Source organism: Balearica regulorum, chromosome 3, assembly GCF_011004875.1.
Source record: "Balearica regulorum gibbericeps isolate bBalReg1 chromosome 3, bBalReg1.pri, whole genome shotgun sequence".
In the NCBI taxonomy this organism is placed as follows: Eukaryota; Metazoa; Chordata; class Aves; order Gruiformes; family Gruidae; genus Balearica; species Balearica regulorum.
Genome location: NC_046186.1, coordinates 11151052 through 11169583, shown reverse-complemented (window position 1 = coordinate 11169583; position 18532 = coordinate 11151052). Strand labels below are relative to the sequence as shown.

Below are 18532 nucleotides of genomic sequence, written 5' to 3'. Positions count from 1 at the left end.
CCACATTGTTGCGGATCCGATCTGTAGCCAGCAACCGAAGCAAGCATTTGTGAAACCGTAGTGCATGAACCAGCCTTGCGATCGGCCGCCAAGCAGGCTGCCTTCCCTAAACAACTTCCACCACCTGAGCACGGCTGTGCTGGAAGGGTTGTCTCCCTCCCTGCCCCGCTTAGGCTTGCCTGGGAAAAGATCCGGCAGCTGAACTGGGGAGGGGCTGCGGCGCTGTGCAGCTGCCAGGAAATCTGAACCCTCCAGGCAGGTCTTCAGCTCAAAGTTCATTAGGGCTACTCAGCTCAGCAAGGGGTTTCTCCCTGTCCCATGGTGTCTAGTACATCAGCTGTGTCACCTGCGACACGGCCGTGACTCTGGTTTGCAGACCTGGACGCTTTAGGGTCAGGTAGGTACGATGCAAGCAGAGGCAGCAGAAGGCCCCTTGCGCCCAGAGCACTAATGCTGGTGAGGGGGTGAACGTTCTATTCCTGTGTTTGTTCTTACTAATAAAATGAAGAGGGTCTTTAGAATAGGTCTTCCTACATTTCAGCTGCTATATAAAAAGCCTCTGGAGCATTCCCAATTTGTTAATGACGACGGAATGCTGCTCCCAAGATATATTTTGCATTAAGTGAGTCTGGGAGAATCGAGGTGGAGACAAGGATCTGGAGAGCAGAACCTACCCGCCCCCACCCACGTGCTTTAGGAGTCATGCTCCATCTTGTGCCGTTTGTGATGCAACGGATGGTTCAAGCTGTGCGAAAAGCCCAGCCCAAATTCAGGAGTAGAAAGCGAACCCGCCCAGCTCCTTGTGGTTAGGACATACTCCTGTGAAGTGAGGGAGGTGGGTTTAAAACCCTGAGGCTGATAAGGGAAACTAATTCAAGCATTTCATTTGCTGGGCAGGTTCCCAATCAGCGAGCTAGCACGCAAAAGGAGCAGGCTCCATCCAAAGGGCTGATGGAGGAAACTCCTGCATCACCCTACAGAGGAGCACCAACAGCTCAGTTAAGCCCCTAAGCTTGGTCTGCCTTACTGGCTGCCTGCCCCGATGCAGGGTGGTAGCTTCCCGATAGCCTCTGTGTTCTGAAACTTAGTACAGAACATCGGGTTTTTGTTCACTCTGGGATAAAGCAGTTCCGGAGTGCTATCAATGCCTGATGGACATCCATCCCTTCCGCATGGTGGAAGACTTGTGACTGGTCTTTCCATGACAATGGTGCTGGTTTCTAACCCCTTTTGATGATAGAGTGGGGGAGGCCTGGGCTGCTCTGGCCCACAAGACCACTGACACCCCAGGTGCGTTCTGCAGCAGCTCAAATTGTCTCTTCCTGGATGGCAGGAACAACGTTTGCCAAGTTGTCCCAAACCTCTCCAGCCCCATCCTGCACACTAGTCCTTGAGGAACAAAGCAGGGCCCCAAGAGGGATATGCTGTTCCTGACAGGAACCAAGCCAAGAGGTGCCTGGATCAGCAGTCTGTGCGCAGATAGTGCCTGTGAGCCCTCCCGACAGGTTCCAATCGCACGGAGTACTTCCAATTGAAACTCTTCAGGCAGGGTGAAGCACTGCCTGTAGCACACACTCATCAAAACAGCAGCGTTGCCCATAAACTAATGGGACCTTGGGATGGCTTCAAGCACTACCAGGAGCTTGGTAAGATGTGAACCTTGGTGTTACACTGACAGACACTCCTACTCTGCTGTGGGCTGGGGAGCAGGGCCAGGACAACCAAGATCTGACACAGCACATGGCTTTTCTCTTTCCTTCCTCAAGGACCAACACAGAACTACGTCACTACTGAACAAAGCTACACAAAAATCTGCCATGCTCAGGATACATGATGACCAGCCACTGCTCCCTGTATAAAATCCAGCATTTGCGCACTGCAGCTGACCCAACTGCAATCGTTCAGCAGCACATTCCCTCGCTGTCGTTAGCACTGGGTTTTCTCCCCAGGCACATGACCTGGATGCAATCTGCAATTTTAATGACCAGTCATTAGATCTCAAAATGCTTTTGCAATTGTTCTCTCAGCTTTACTTCCCTGAATGACACGGTGGGAGTTGTTGTTACCTCACTGTTTACCCATTTTCCTAGTTACTACTATGTTGAACATCAAACATTGTCATAGAACAAAACTGATTGACAGATCAGCCTAATTACCATGCTACTACACAGCGAGTCACAAGGCTTCAAATGCCTTTTCCTTAGAGCAGAGGGAAGGACAGACTAAATCGGTTTCTGAATCTCCATCAGCATTCTAAACCACCTAGACATTATGACCCCAGAAACCTCACTCTTCCCCATAATCCGATGAAAGAGTGTCAATGGGTCTAGCAGCCACCGATGGAGGCATTAGCATTATGGTTGTTTTGTCTGTAAGGGGCCACTTAGGCAAGTTATTTTAACACCAAAAAGCAGTCCCACTCCCCTGCAGTTAGGCCACTTCGCTCCACACGTTAAGCTAAAAATGGTCCTTTGAAAAAAAATAAATCCTGGGCCGTAACAGGAACGAGCTTGGATCCAGTGATGCCACAGGCAGCTAACAATCCCAGCCCTCTCATACGCTCAAGAACTCACCCCAGATTCAGTGGTGTACAAAGAAACTGTCATCAGGCAGTTAACTATACATCAGTAAAGATTTTTTGGAAGACGATACGAAGGTTTAACTGCTCAGAGCTGGCCTCTGGAAACTTAATGATCTAATACAGGGTTCTTCAATAACTGACTGATTCCCACTGGATCACGAGAAATGAGCATCTTTTCAAAGCCGAGCTCCACAGATAGTAGACAAGTCACATAACTGAGAATATGAAGAATGGCTGATTTCCTACAGGAAAAACACAAGACCAGATGTATTTCACACAATGTTATTCACACATTTTCATTTTGATTTTTACAGTATATACATGTGAACATTACATTATTCAATATAAGCCACCTGGAGTCAAACCTAATCAAACTGGTCCATAAACATTCTATATCAAAAAGCAATACTTGAGCAAAAAAGTCTAGTGGTTCTGCCCAAAGCCTAAAATAGTTGAAAGGAAAACCAGTGATTTTCATGTTCCTGGATAGAATTTGTGCAAAACGACTTTAGGAGAGCAAGTGGAAGATTATGTTCCAGATACTGAAAGATCTGGGGATGACAGTTATAGGACTGTTTAAATTCAACCATGGCATGAGTGCTACAGGGACAAAGTACTGGGACATTATCAATTTCTGCCTGGACATCCCCAAAAGCCTAACTTACTGTCTCATGTGCTGAAGAGAACCTCAGCAGTGCGCAATAACACACGGCATTTGTACACAGAGTAGAAATAGTCACTGAGGAGAACTCATGTGTCCAAGGAAGTGGCTCAAAAGTCATCCTTTGTGTGATGATGGGAAAGCTCTGGCTCCAATGACAGGGCTTGCCCTCTGCCATGCAAAAAACTACTTGGCAATTAGAACTGTGCTTACTGAAAATAATTAGGCCTACTACATCACTTAATGCAGGCACTAAATGACAAATCCAGAATCTGGAAGCAGGCCAGAACAAACTTTCCCATTTGCCTATTAAGGAGTTAATGCTACCATTAAAAAAAAGTAACGCCTCAGAAGTACGCTTTAATAAGACTTATGTAAACTTGACATAAACAGTAATACGAGAGAATTCCTTACACAAGTTTATACCACCACTATTTTCCTTCCTCATGGTTGGACCCCTACCGTAACAGCCTTTTGTTTGATCAATGCTCAAGACATCGCTTTCAAACTATCTTGTTGATCAAAACTTTAGGTTAAGCCATCCAAATGAATGTTTTACACAAAATACTTACTTCAACAACATACAAAGCACTTTCTTTATCTTTCAGAAACTGAATATACAAAGTAAGCTTTTTCCAAAATACTTCCATAGGCAAAGGATTAAAAAGGATTTTAATTATACACATATGGTCACAATTCTGCCTTAAAAAGATCATTGGGAAATGTACATAAGGCCGCTTGTAAATGTACATCATCTTTATGTTACTGTTACAATGTCATATGTCCAGAGAAAAAAATTGACAGTATCATACATATTTGCTTTACGCTGGGAGAAGGCTATTCAAAAATACAGTACTCTTCTGTACAAAAAAAACATGCCACATTTATTAAGATGGAAGAAGCATTGGTTTCTGTGATAACCAAATATTTCAGTCCATTTCTTACTATGCTTATTATCCCGACTTAAAATTTGAACAGATTGATTTTCCAAAGTGTCCATATTAACAGAATCGACAGCTATGTTATAAACAAAACATAATGTTTCTCACAATAGATAAAAAGAAAGCCGGTTCATATTTCTGAAACCATATAAAGATAGAATTTAAAAAAATCACTCTTGATTTGCTGAAATAAATTTACATTATACAACACTATATGCCAGGGGGAGAAAAGGGAATGGGGATATGAATATACACTAAAATGCAAATTTTTGTCCCAAAAAGGGGTAAAACAAATTACATTTACAGCATGAAGGTTTACAAATGTACATCTGTACAACCAAGGTAAGCATCACTACTAAATTAGCAAGGCTTGTAATAAACATCGAAACGAGAGATTTGTTTTCAAACTGTAAACTTACACCTATTAACTACACGTATACAATGCATATATTTATAGGAAGCAAAAAAGCTATCTGAATATTTAATCAACCATGCTTAAATGTTGAGCTATCAAGTTTACTTTTCAGTGGCCCCTTTTCTCTTCATCAATACCTATTTTTTGCATCTACAATGAGAAAGCAAAATAAATGCTCAACACTTTCAAATCCTTACAAGTCTATATGCAAAATAAAAAAATACAAATCTCTACTCTTCCTGCATTGTAAAACTGACTGTAAAGTTAATACAGGGTTCGCTCCTCTTCCAACAGCGTACTTTACCAAGTGGAAGCACCACCATCATTTGAATCCCTCTACCTTGTACAACAATTAAATATATAAGTATATACAGCACTTTTATTTTTAATACATTGCTAGAGAAAAACCTTAGGGCACCATTTTAAAAAAAAAGCCTGTATCCACAGCAAGTGATGAAAGTGAGTCTTTTAAAGTTTCCATTGTTTTGTTATTCCCTACTTTAATTTGGTGTGCCCTGTTTATTATTTGGAGAGTATGTTGTGAACCACCAAAATACAACTTAACTTTTCAACATGTTAAATAATGTTTATGCAGCTGATCAATTTTAATCTGGTATAAAAGACTTCACACAAAAGGGAAAAATAAGGATTAATTCTATATACAACTCTATAAACCTGTTGTGCTATGATGCTGGGTAGACCTACCAGATTGCAAGCCAGTGTATTAAAAGAATACTGTACTTTTTCCCTTTAAAAACTATTTCAGTGACTTTACAAGGTAAAAATTTACAAAATATGTGACAGCTATTTTGATACAATTACATCATATACAGGCATTCTGTGCTTTGCCAGCCATCCAATCTGATAGGTCTCCGGATCAGGGCTGGAGATATTTTTTCTTTTTTTTTTTTAATAATTCACTCCCCAAAAATATACACAAGAATAAAAATTTTACAAATGGATGAACAAAGTCAATAAATAGATTTAAAAAAATCAGAACATTTATAGTTAAGTTGTATGTTTTGATCATTCACAATTCAATTTCTTTCTTCCATTTCTTTTTATCTTTTACAGCATCCCATTTGGTGGTCCACCAATTGGCCCCAGATCAGCACTGTTCTTCAGGTAATACTTTTCCAACTTGGCCAGAATGTGCTTGCCATAGGTATATTTACGCAGAGTTGTGATGTGGGGTCGAATCTGTAAGAAGAAACCCATTATTTTTGGTTTCCCCCCTCAAAAATTCTAAGTAGAGGTTACTACACTTAAAAGTGTCAAAAGCCCGTATTTCAAAATTTTGGCAGTTTGTGGAAAGACACAAAATTGGTGATTTTTGACTCGCCAACAACTGATGTACCTGTTACAGGAAAAGGGAGGCAGCCCTTTGTGGGAGTGCCCCAGAGCTCCTGCAGGAATATATCAGGCCCTGCATTAAATAGCCTAAGCAGTTATGGGAATAGCACTTTTGTCCACATCTGGATATTCTTCAGTAGAAAATGTGCCCGTATGTTAGGAAGTGTGGGAATCTCTTTTGGGGGAACTGCAGAATGGATTTATACCAGCAACCAGCAAATAAAAAGAAAAACCTGTATTTCTTCCGTTATATTAACTAAGATGACAGATACTACATTTTTATATTAAAAGTATTTTCACAGAAAAGCTAGCACAAAGAGAGGATATGAAATCCAACTTCTGAAACTTTTCTGTGGATTTACATTTTTAGATCAGTGCTCAGAGACCTGAACATATTCTGCTTTATCAAACTCCACTGAATTTATGAATTTAATGTTTATACCTTAAATTCTAGATTACAGAACTAGTGAGTTTCACATCTAGAGGGAAAGTTATTCTAGCAGAAAAATTAGTATAGATAATATTTTCTGAACCAATAAAACTATATACAAATATACCTTGTGCATTATTATCTTCCGCTGAGCAGGTTCAGCCATATCAATCATCTTCTGAACAACATAGTTGGCATACTGGTCCTTCATCATGGTGTATAAGGCACTGTGAGGACCATCATTCTGGCAACAGACCTCATCAATCAGTAAAGCTCTTTCAGCACGAGAAGCATGAGTTACACATTTTTCTACCACATTGCTGAAAAATAAGACAAATGCATTCTGTGACGTAGGATGTAACATTAAGTAACAATTTCAAATTTAGCTGAACAGTTCAAGTGTCTTAACACCATTAAAGAGTGCACTGTAAACACGTCAAGTCCTGATTTCCAAATCTTTAGTCTGTAATGACTGAGAAAGTTACAGGATTATACATTCCTACTCATGTAAAAAAAAGTAATTTCTGATATTTATTATCTTGTAGGAGAGACTTTCCACTGCACCTACAGATATACTGGGCCTCATGTTGCAGATGTATTCTGGTACATCTATTTTGGTTGTGGGCCCTTTTAAGACACAACAGAGAAAGCCAAGTATGAGGCTCCCTGTTTTTGAATAAAGGTGCTTTTCAGAAGCATGCCTAGATCACAGAAACTGTCAAATTTTGTAGAGGAAGTCTCTGACTTTCCAGGTATCTCAGAAGCTGGAAAGGCCCATCAATGCTTATAAGACAGAAATTCTGGTCCTAAGTTTGTACTTTAGAAATTAAGCAAGTTCCAAGGAGAAGATTATGAACTGTTTTATTTAGGCAAAGAGAAATAAAATCCAGATAAACGTGCTAGTTTGCATACAATCAGTTTTTAAAACAAATGCCCCCATAATGTCACAGTGCATTTCTACTTGATGTTGATGACAAGGTCAGTCACACTAAATTGTCCAGGACGAATTCTGAGGCGTGTTTCCTTAGCAAAAGGCACATAATCTGTATTTCAGCAAACAGCACAGAAGGATGAGTTTTAGGTTCCAAGTTTAGAACAGTTCAGGACTCCTGCAATAGTCTTGGAGACTTCCTAATGCATAAAATCCTTATTGGGCTGAACCACCACTTTTTAAAGGCTAGCCTTTTTATACTTGTAAATTGCTTGGCTGGACAGACAGACAGTCAGGAAGTCCCAGCTCATCATCATCAGTGCGTCAGGGAAGTTCTAGGAGAGCTTTTCACCTGGCCCTGGGGATCCTCACATGGAGGCTTGGAACCCATTCCCTGCACTTGTACAAGGTGAACAAAAACCATCTCATAAACCCATGGAATCTTCTTTGCTTTGCGACATAACAGCATTTTCCCTTTCCCAAATCTAGTATAAAACACCACTACCATTCATACAGAAATATAAAATTTCAGGAAGCAAGTTACACAACAGAAAAACCCTATCATATCCTTTTTGTAACGCAATAAATAAATCCAATACCACAACTTTAAAAGGTCAGTGAACCTTCAGAAGGCTATGCCATACCTGGCAAATTTGTGCTGACTCAGAGCTAGAACTTTTCCTCTTATTTCTGAAACTATTTTACTCTTGTCTTCAGGACGACCGTGCTCCAGTACATGTTGAATAACGTAATTTCCGTATTGATCCTGAAAATAAGATGACTTCAATTTTCTTTTGTGTTCATATCAAGTAATCTATACAGCTTTTATGTATTTTTATAAACTTTCAAATTATTACTTGCATAGATATAAGGAAAAATACAATAATGTCAACATTATAGTAGTAAAGTGATGCAAGAAATATTGCATCAAGAATTACTGAATGGTCCACAAAATTTACATGAAAAATGTAAATAATCTGTAAAAACAGCATTTTGCTAGAGTACCTTTTATCCTCTCAAAGAAAGAAGTCCTCAAAATTAAGATCATCATTCTTTAACAGCCGTACTATCTCCCTGAACTTTGGTTTCCCAAGACAGTTATGTTTTAACTACAGACTTGTCTATACAAGAAACCGCTGAGAAACTAGACTGTGAATATGTAGCAAAAGGCAATTCTTTCCTTTTTATGTGTGGAAATTCCTACTGAGCACTGAGTTCTTTCCTTTATTTTAAACTGATTCCATTTCAAAGTCATTTGTAGCACTCATTTTGCTTGACTGAGACCAAAAGAGGAAATCACATTGTATAAGGTCTTTTGCCGCCTTTTAGAAAAGATGCCCTTTTCGTGTAAGTATATGTAACACGTATATTTTTGACAATGTATTTGTGTTTAGAGATTATTACAAGTTATCTAAAGGACACCTGAATGAATCAAGATAAACTACAAAAGGGCAATCTTTGCAATTAAAAAAGTATACTAATTCTGGGCATTTACAATGTATATTCGAAGCTACAGTCAAAAGTGTAAGAAAGACTTTTATATCTTCTTTGCCTCCCAACTTCCAAATTCATTTTCATTAAAACTATGGAAGGAAAGAAAAACAAAAAATCAATGTCTACAAAACTAAGAAGAGGCAAATGCATTTAAACTATTTATTAAACTAAGAAATAGGAATAAATTATGACAACAAAAAAGCTCTAAAACTCATTTAAAAATGAATATGCGCACTAACCTGCACTAGCTGTTCTGTGTGTTGATGCAGTTCTTCTAAGATTGGCAAAGTCTGCTCAGCAGTACAGTGTTCCAGAATACGCTGAATTACTCTACAACCATATGGATGAGTTGAAAGTACAAATACCTTAAAACAGGATTGCACACTGAAGTTAAACCAACCGAAGTTTACAGATATAGTAACATTACTGTGCTCGAAGTGAAACTGAGTATGCCAACTACTTCTATTAAAAAAAAAGTTTTGCCTGCCAATGTCAGAATTCCATCTCCAGTAGAAGTCAGGAAAAGATGAAAATGTAGGTTTTTGTGTGTCAAGCACTCCAGTAATTCTACAACTAAGAACCCAAGTTTTCATTATGATGTTTCTAGCCTACTTAGCTGCCAAGAAAAGCCTGGAAGTATGACCCTTAGTTAAGCACTGTTCACCTTTCAAGCCTTCCTTTTAAAATCTGAAAATTAAGTACAAAGTTAAGATTTTGACATTTATAAAAAGGAGTTCGATTATTGAGGCTGATTTTCACTAATTTCACATTCCAGCATATACAACAGGCTCCTTGTTACAAAGTTTGTAAATAAGTATTCAAAACATACAGTCAAAACCTTGCTTATTCCTTTTGCTTACTTCTCCAGGAACCAAGTTTGTGTTTCGGGGATTAATTCAGAAGATTTAAGAGTCAGTGTTGGTCAGATCTGAACACAGAATCTTGTCTGATTAGACATAGATCCAAATAGTGCAGGCAGGTGAAAAAGATACATATTGTTACATAACATAACTAAAGTGTGGTATTTTTCATTTACCATTTCAGATTAGCTAATATTTTTTTATATAGAATTACTTGGAGCTGAGGATGGATGTCCAGTAAATAAACTGAGTCATATTTTAGTCAAGGGGCTCTATTCACAGCTTAGAAACTGCATCTTATCTACCGCATACATGCTTTTCGATGTATAAAGACCCAACCCTAGAAACCTTGGTTTGCTATTTACTACTATGTATAACAATAATTCCGGTATTGCTGTCATGTAAAATGTGAGAGAAGTATATTGTAGATTTTGTTAATAAATACATTTGGCCGTCCATTAAAGTAAAATTTAGTAACACAGCCAAGTTAGTAAGATTTTTACAATTCTTCTTGAGACTATAAAAGTACACGTTTGTCTCAGAGTATTAAAATCTTATTTAGCTGCAGCATATTCTCTAGCCTGCAGCACAGTATCAATCTTATATTAATAACTTTCTTGGGAAACAAAACAAAAACCCCAACCTTAAATAAACAAATATCAGCCCTCTTCACTTAACACTAGCGCATATGTAGGGAACAGAGTAGTGTAGTTCTTCAAAGTATTTCCTTAATGATAGACATTAATTGGGAAACACTGAAAGACAGACTTGCAACATTAGCAACAGAAGAAGAAAACAGAAATTTTAATGAAAAATATATGCTAGAGAGCAGAGACTTTATTACATCAAAAAATGGCAACGTTAAAAGTTATAAAGGAAATTTGAAATGGCATATCATAAAACTTAAACAGAAAGCCTGGCCTTAAGCAAATACCTCTGTTAGTATTTCTAATATACCCAACAAGGTCTTTTTAGAGCCTCATTTCCAATAGATTGATCTTTTACAGCATGTTAACTGTCTTTTCAACAGCTCTTCCATTTAAGTAGGATAAAAAAGGGATGACAAAAACAAGCTGACTGCAAAGTGTCAGACACTATCTTGTATATGAAAATGATGGAAAACTATCTGCAAATCAAAGCAACCCTTCAGAAGAGGAAATGAACTGTTGACACTACCTGTCCTTTGAATGCATCAATGATGAACTGAAGTGACTGAGGTTGAACACACTCAATACATTTTTGTACAACATGGTTTCCATTTTGATCTTTCACACATTTCAGAACGTGACCATCCAACTCTTTCACCATTTCATTCTGGGGAAAAAAAAAGATTATCCTTGTCTTTACAATGATTTTTTTATTTATTTATTTTTCCCCCTCAAAGGAATATTCCATTTCATCCTAACTGTCCAATCTTCATATTCAGTAGTAGCTTACTTGTGTACCACAGCATTTTAATTTAAATAACTATTTTAGTCCCTAGGGTATTTCATTATGAAGGGAATGATCAACAATTTAATCAAGTAAAAAGATGGATGCAATAAAAAGAAATAAAATTTAAAAAAAAAGTATTGCTCTAACTTACAATTACCTGCTGGTCAGGTGAGATTGACTCAAGTGCTTTCTGAATAACACGACAACCATACATCTGTAGGGCTAATGGCAGAACATGGCCACGTATGCGTGTTGCTAGGGCTAACTTTTGATCCAGGCTTCCAAACTAAAAGAAAATAAATACGCTGTTACCAAATAAAGACATATTGCAGCATGCTGGAATTTACACGTCAGAGTAAGTACTTTCAAGATGTATTACAACTTTACTGTGTTGATTTTCCCCTGTGTATTTTTAGTGGGTATATTTACCAGAAGTTTTTGTTTTCTAAATGCAACATTTTGCAATACTCCGCATTCCAGTCACATACCTGTTATCAAATGCATGACCTTGAAAGACAGAAGAAATCGAAGTAGTTTATACTTGTCTGTCTGAAGGAATATTTAAGTGCAATAACCTTAGACAAATTATACCAGGCAAATTAATTACAGATTACTATAATGTATTAATTCAAATCAGATTTTCTCTGATATCTCAAATCCGTACTGGTCAGCATATCTTACATCTTGCATAAAGTAAGCAAGCTGTAACAGGAGGGAACAGGTGTGTGGGGAGATTTCAACCCCTGAAGTAATTACCCCTTCTTGGTAATTTCACATGGCTTGAAGGATCATTCTTACTGCAGGTGCTTTTGGAAATCTAGAAATACTTGGGCTTTGCAGAGCAACATCAAAATGGTTTTGCACACTGTGTACAAATTCAGCTAGCAACTTTCAGCAGTAGCTAATTCCTGCCCATATTATTCCCTCCACAGTGCTACCACAACCTTCTGTGCTGCTCCATGTTGAGCAGAGCAGAAGCCAGTCAAGCTTCGTAACAATACACATAACCCTGTTCCTAGATGCCCACACCAGCTCCTGAGTCAGCACGGTATAGGAAACCACACAGAAGTGATCTAGACAATCAGCTGGGTGGCACCAGCAACATTCGCACAGCACTGCTGGGAACTTAAACCCCACACCTGTAGTCACCCAGGACTCTGAAGAAAGCTCAAACAACTTAGTTCAATATTTAAGTAGCAAGGCGAAGTCCCTTACTACACCTAAGGCCTAGTGCACTTTTTTCTTGAGAGCTCTTCTGCAGAATTAAGATGAAAACACCCAATTGATAATGATTATCTATGGATCCATCCAAACTAACATTATGGAAAAAACAGCAATTTCACCTTCTACCCACCCAGATACTTTGATATGGTCCTCAATTTAAAGCACACTAAGCTAGATACCTTTCCTACATATAACCTTTTCCAAGACACAGTAAGTCAAATCTTGTAATTCTTTGATCCTCAATACATTTTATGTGAGATTCTTCATACACAGCACCAGATGAAGTTCACACAGCTATTTATTTGGGTGCAAGAGCAGTTTCCAGATCCACTCTTTACCAAGATACTTTTTGTTGGTTACTGTATCTTTCAGATCTCTATGTTCCCCATCATCTGCTGAAAGCCTCTGTAAATTACGCTAAAAGGCCTGCAAAGCCTGAGCATGCAGACTGTACATTCACCGATGTTCACCAACATATGTACCACCAGTGTAAAGAGAAACTGTGACTGTTAGGAAAAAAAAACCCAGGGGATACAGAACAGAAAACACATGTGCAGTGTTATATACTTGGGTTCTGTGGTAAGTCCAGTAGAGTTCTGCTATGATGTTAAGAAAAAAATAAAACCAGTTAAATTTAATCAGATTTTACAGCATTTCATTCACATTTCTGTTCATACACTTTGTGTTATGCTTACCTCAAAGAACTTCTGTATAACATAGTTTCCAAACACATCAGTCATCAATTGATATGCTGCTTGCAGGATCTCGTTAAATACCATCTGGCGCTCAGCTGGAGTAGCTCGCTCCAGCTTTTGCTGTATAAATCTAAGTGCAAAAAAAGGTACGTTATGCTTTACACAAACAACAGAAAACCTCGCAAATACTGTTTCAATGAGACACCTCGAAATTCTAAAGTATTCAACATTTTTATAGAACTTAATGAAATGAAAGTAGCGCCTTTGCATATAAAGGGATACATTTTAGTAAAATTATACTTAAAAACTTTCATTTGAAAAGGATTAAAGATGAAAAGAGTAACAATAACTAAATACCTGATGATGTATTGCTGAAAAATGGTTTTACATTCCAGATGCCACATATTTTGTTTTTTTAATCAACATCTTTTTGATACCTAAATACTAGAGTTTACAAGTCTAGTTATGAAGCTATTTCTACACTGAGAACTTCTACGAGCATCTACATTTATACTACTTTTATAATGAAATTTCCTAGAGAAGAAAAAGGTCAGTGTAAGAGCATGTGCTCCAATTAATGGCATGGTTTGTATTCAAATGACTAGCAGCTTATTCAAATGTTTGATATTAATATAACAATATCAAAGCAGTAAAATATTATTATTAGCTTTACTATAATAATTACCTAGAACCATGCTGATCTTGGGAAAATTCAACAATATGTCCAACAAGGTCTCTTAGTTGAAGATTAGGGAAACGATTGTTTCTGAAATCTTCCAGCAATCGACTACGTCCAGAAGGCATAATATCAGACCTACTGTAACGAAGGCGTGAAGGAGGGAAGAGCTGACTGGTGGAGCTAAAAAGACTGGAGGTACTTGCTGCACTGCGATACTTTGCTTCGGCTCCAGGTGCTGCAGAAATATAGCGACCACTACCATTTGTCAGTCCTCCTACAAGGAAGCAGTTCTGTCAGTAAAAGCCACGAGGAAAAATAAGCAATAGCAAAACAGTAAGTCTACTAAAACTACAGATACACCCTGGAGCCAAAGAAACCAACAGCATTGGCTTTTTATTTATATTTACCTCATTATGGTTGGAAAAGTTAGATAGCTTTATCTTCCAACAAATAAAATCATTCTCCTCCTCGTTTTTATTTTATGTGAAGGGCACCAGGAAAAGAAATGTCATTAGAAGAATATAATGAAGCAGGTAAAGTGAGCACCCACTCAGACTTACAGAAACTTTAGAATTGGGTGGGCCTTAGCTGAGTGGACAGATTTCCACTTCACAAGTAATACTGACTTACATCCTTGTTAGTAGTCTCGAAGTTAGCCAATTGTTTCAAAATAGACCATGAAATCTGAACTACCCTTCAGTCCCTACTGAGGTACCTTTCCAACTTAGAGTGTAAAAGGGCATTTTTGGGGAGGCATGACTCTTGTCATGCTGTACCTGTTCTGTAGGATATTTGATGACTTCAGCATCCCAGGCTTTCAATCTGGTACCTCTTGTAAGCACTAAATAGGTCAAATTTCAAACCAGGTAACTAAGAATGCTGTACTTAATTCTAAAACCACTAAAGAGATATCAAACCGAAGTTTCTTTTAGAAACATTAAGTCCTTTCCTTGCTGCAAAAACATTCATCACTCACTACACTTCATCTTTCCTTACCTTCTAAGAACTGAATTGCCTTCCTATGTTTAAGTCCTGCTCCTTTTGCCAGTGATTCCACCTACAGCTATCATCATCTCACAGTCCTGTGAATTTCTCCTCACGCATATATTACTCTTTAATCAGTTTATGTCACTCTGAACTCCTCCAGTAGGCCTCTCTCCCCTCCACAACAGGCTGCAATTATCATAATAAGCATGCAAACAAAGCATCCCTCCCAACTACAGTATGATTTTAAAAGGAATACTGCTACTATACTACAAGCAGAAATATTCAAAGACAATTCCCACCTAGAAACCTCAATGCTACTAAAAAAACCTCACCAAAACCACCAACCTAAAATTATCGACTATGACTTGGAAAATGAAGGTATTTTCAGTTTCCCTACAAATTACCGAAAGCGACATATTAACTGAAAGCCCTTTCAAAGTCAACAGAAGAAATATTTACATTTGAATTTATTTTAAATTGCAGTATGTGCTGTTTGAATGGTGCTCTATTACAAAATTAATTAAAAAAAAAAAAAAAAAGAAATCAGCTGACAGTGCCCCAGCCAAGCTGCTTTTTGGTTCCAAATATTTATAAGGCCAGGCAACAACAGTGTTACAGTGGGCTGGTATTAACAGTAAATTATCTTTTGAAAAAGGTCAAATTGCAATACCAGAATCTGAGATGTTAGTGCTCTGAAAGACATATCAAGCATCACATTTATTGCACTGTATAGGATTATGCCCTAAAATAGAAATAATTAGTATGTTTTACAATTAGTTTTCAAAATTCAATTGTAAGCATCAGTAAATACTTTATGCCCCACAATACCTTTTAAAAACCACTAGGTTTTCTTTTAAATTAAAGCCTCTTAATTCTTTACAGTCAGAAAAATCAAGGTTTTTTTAACTATCATTTTTAGTTTCCATTGACAATCACCATTTCCAGCAAAGAGCCGACAGTGACATGATACTAATAGACAAAAAGAAAAAAAGAAACCCTACATTCTGCAAGTGAAGCAGTGTGCAGAGTAATGCTCTACAGTCATCTCTCTTCTAGGAACTGCCTTCTAAAGAACAAAAAGTTATGCACCTGAAATCATGGTATTTCTCATCTAGATTATTTAAACATATGAATGAAATCCTAGCTTCCCTGTAAATGCTGTGTAGTAACACTATTTAATGCCACGAGAGGGCAACAAAGCCCGTTTAAAATGAAGTCTTATAGGCTACTTTCCTATTGGAGCATCTCTATTGCTCCACTGATCACACGCTCAATTCTGTGCTAGAAACTAATAAGGTAGTTTTGATTATATGCTCACAAACTGCATGGCTCTAATTAGCATACAGAGCCACGGAATTACACATGTGACTGAGGAATTGTTTCAGTTTTGGGTTTGTTTTTTTTTAATCCGAGCCTTCATCTAAGTAGAAATTTAACATGACAAGTTATCCGCAATTAAAATAGAAATTAAGAATGGTAGCTTTTAACAAATATGCTATATGTGTGCAGTACAACTGCACGTATACATTTCACACTCAGGATTATCAAGTCTTTCTTCAGTTTAATTTGGGAACCATCCCTTTTTTAAGAGTTGTAAAACAACTATGCTGCAACTGGGAGACTCCTGTCTAGCCTGTGAAACTACTTAAGACAATCATGTTAAGCAGGATCATAATACAGGAAGGCTGAAAAACATATCCATAGTGCCTAGAAGAACCTGTTGTACTTCAAAAGCACACAGAAAGCTTACCCTTGTAAAACCCTGGACACTATTATAAAAACAGTAATTTAACAGGCAATTAGCTTTTCTTCTCATATAACCTTCTATTACACAGCAGCAGTGTTATAGCTCAGTGGCAACTTTGCAGATTTGAAAACCAGTAAAAAATAACCAAGTGAAAGCATATTGTCATAGGTACTTATTATATGCAGATATACTCTTGTTACAATGGCCTATTTCCTTAAATATTGTACTCATTACTTTCTCAGTCCAAAATCACCAAAGCATTAGTGTGGACATTAAGGAGTGTGAACTGCTTAGAAATGGAAAACTGAAATCTGAATTTTAGTTACGCAAATTCTCCTAGTTAGCCCTACTGCATCCCTGTGCTCTTCAAGAACTCAGGATACTCGTTTTGCAGATTCCAATTCCAAACTAGAAAGCTAACAGACTAGGTCTTATAAATTATTTGGGGAACATACGCTACTGAATAAAGCATCTAAGCATTTCTGTAAACACTGAAATTTTAAAAGACTTATCAGGAATCACTACAACCACACAATTACAAACCATTGAGGAATAAAGCATGCAGTTCATTCTTCAGCTAATCACTTAGCTATCACTTCTGATCTTGTAAAACAATGCAATGAATAATATTAAGTTGTTTTACAATTTAATTGAACCTAAATCCCTGTGGCTAGCCCATAGGGAAGAAGAGGCACAGAGGTATAAAGGGGATACAGACCATCTAAAACAGAGCCTTACTAAGCTTCAAGGACACAAAGCATGTTAAATTACTAACTCCTTACAGTAAATATGCTATCCATGTTAAAAGAAAACATGAAAAAAATATTAAAAACTAGATCTAGGCACATTTATTTTGATGGCATTTATCTGTTAGTACTTATTACCAAAGTATTTATTCAATTGTTTCTAACCAAGACATAAAACAGATTTACTGCACAGTAACTGCTGTTTAAATCAGTCAGCAATATGATTTTTCTAGTAAAAGACATACAAGTATATAAACACTTTAAATTTGATTTCTACAAAGTATTTGTTAATCTGTAAAAAAAGTAGCTTCATCTCATCCTCAGCTAAAAAAATTAATCTTTATATGGAAAATAGAATTACACATATATATGAACACATATATGCATATATATATTATGTATATTTTATGAATCAATGTAAGTGCTTATTATGCCTGGTTTACCGAAGCCCTACCGAGGAGGTGCACAGCAGAGGCAATGCAAAGTTCCCCATACTGTCTCACCAAGGGGGGCCTTTACTCTTACCCAAAATGACCACTTCTGAAGATAAAACATCAATCTAAACTACTAACAAGCTTGGCTTGCGATGCACAGAAAATAATTACCTCCAAAAGCCCAGATTTTAAAAATCCTACTCTACACCAAACCCTTAAAATGCTGCAATGTACCATCAAACAGAGTAAGCACTACCAATCTAAAATGACTTTTTGTAACACAGGAAAAATACTTCCTCTTGCAGTTTTTTGTCCCTGGGAGTGAAAGGGTAGTTCAAATTCATGACCTTACTGCTCCAACTAATTACAATAAAGAAGCAGTTACAGACAACTGACAAATCCCTTCAAATACAGGAAAACTGACACTAGAACAAAGTGATTAGCACATTCCTATTTTAGGATGTTGGATAAGAGTTGTGAGAAGAGATAAAACAGTAAAATATCATGAATTTCTTGTAAAAGGGAAACTGGTCTTTTAAGCTACAAATTGCAGCAGTGTCTGACAAAGGGGTTATAAAACCATGCACCCTTTCCCAGTATTGTGCTCTAGTATTCTGGTGGCTGAAACAGGAGCAATCGACTTTGATGCCCATTTTAAAACAGGAGTTAAACTTAGCTGAACCTGTTGATCTAAGCAGGCAGGACAACAAGTTTTGAAGGTGGAGGGAGAGCTGCATTTGACAGGCATTATCAGAATACCAATGGAAACTGCATGCAGACATGAACTTACAATGTTGTTCTACTCTGAAAAGTGACTATGTGATAATCGTACCCTTCTTAAAATATACTCCCTGTTTGATTTCAGGTATAACTTCTCATTTGGTGAAAAATCTTTGCCTTTTTTTATGTGAAAAGAAAAC

The 18532-nt window shown here is 37.5% G+C and overlaps 1 protein-coding gene across 12 annotated transcripts in view; it reads right to left on the bottom strand.

The window, feature by feature from the left end:
* Nucleotides 1-3897: 3897 nt before the first annotated feature.
* Nucleotides 3898-18532, bottom strand: part of PUM2 (pumilio RNA binding family member 2) — a 67478-nt gene continuing 52843 nt past the window's right edge. For 6 of the 12 annotated variants that reach the window (XM_075750532.1, XM_075750536.1, XM_075750529.1 and 3 more), the window contains 8 exons: nt 13705-13972; nt 13020-13149; nt 11258-11386; nt 10843-10980; nt 9046-9171; nt 7957-8078; nt 6509-6701; nt 3898-5798 (listed from right to left, as the gene is read on the bottom strand). In XM_075750532.1, the coding sequence (XP_075606647.1) occupies nt 5667-5798; nt 6509-6701; nt 7957-8078; nt 9046-9171; nt 10843-10980; nt 11258-11386; nt 13020-13149; nt 13705-13972 (1238 nt within the window). In that variant the 3' untranslated portion in view covers nt 3898-5666. Of the gene's footprint in view, nt 5799-6508; nt 6702-7956; nt 8079-8149; nt 8896-9045; nt 9172-10842; nt 10981-11251; nt 11387-13019; nt 13150-13704; nt 13973-18532 lie in introns of those variants that run through there. The other 6 variants (XM_075750531.1, XM_075750526.1, XM_075750534.1 and 3 more) reach the window with 2 other exon arrangements.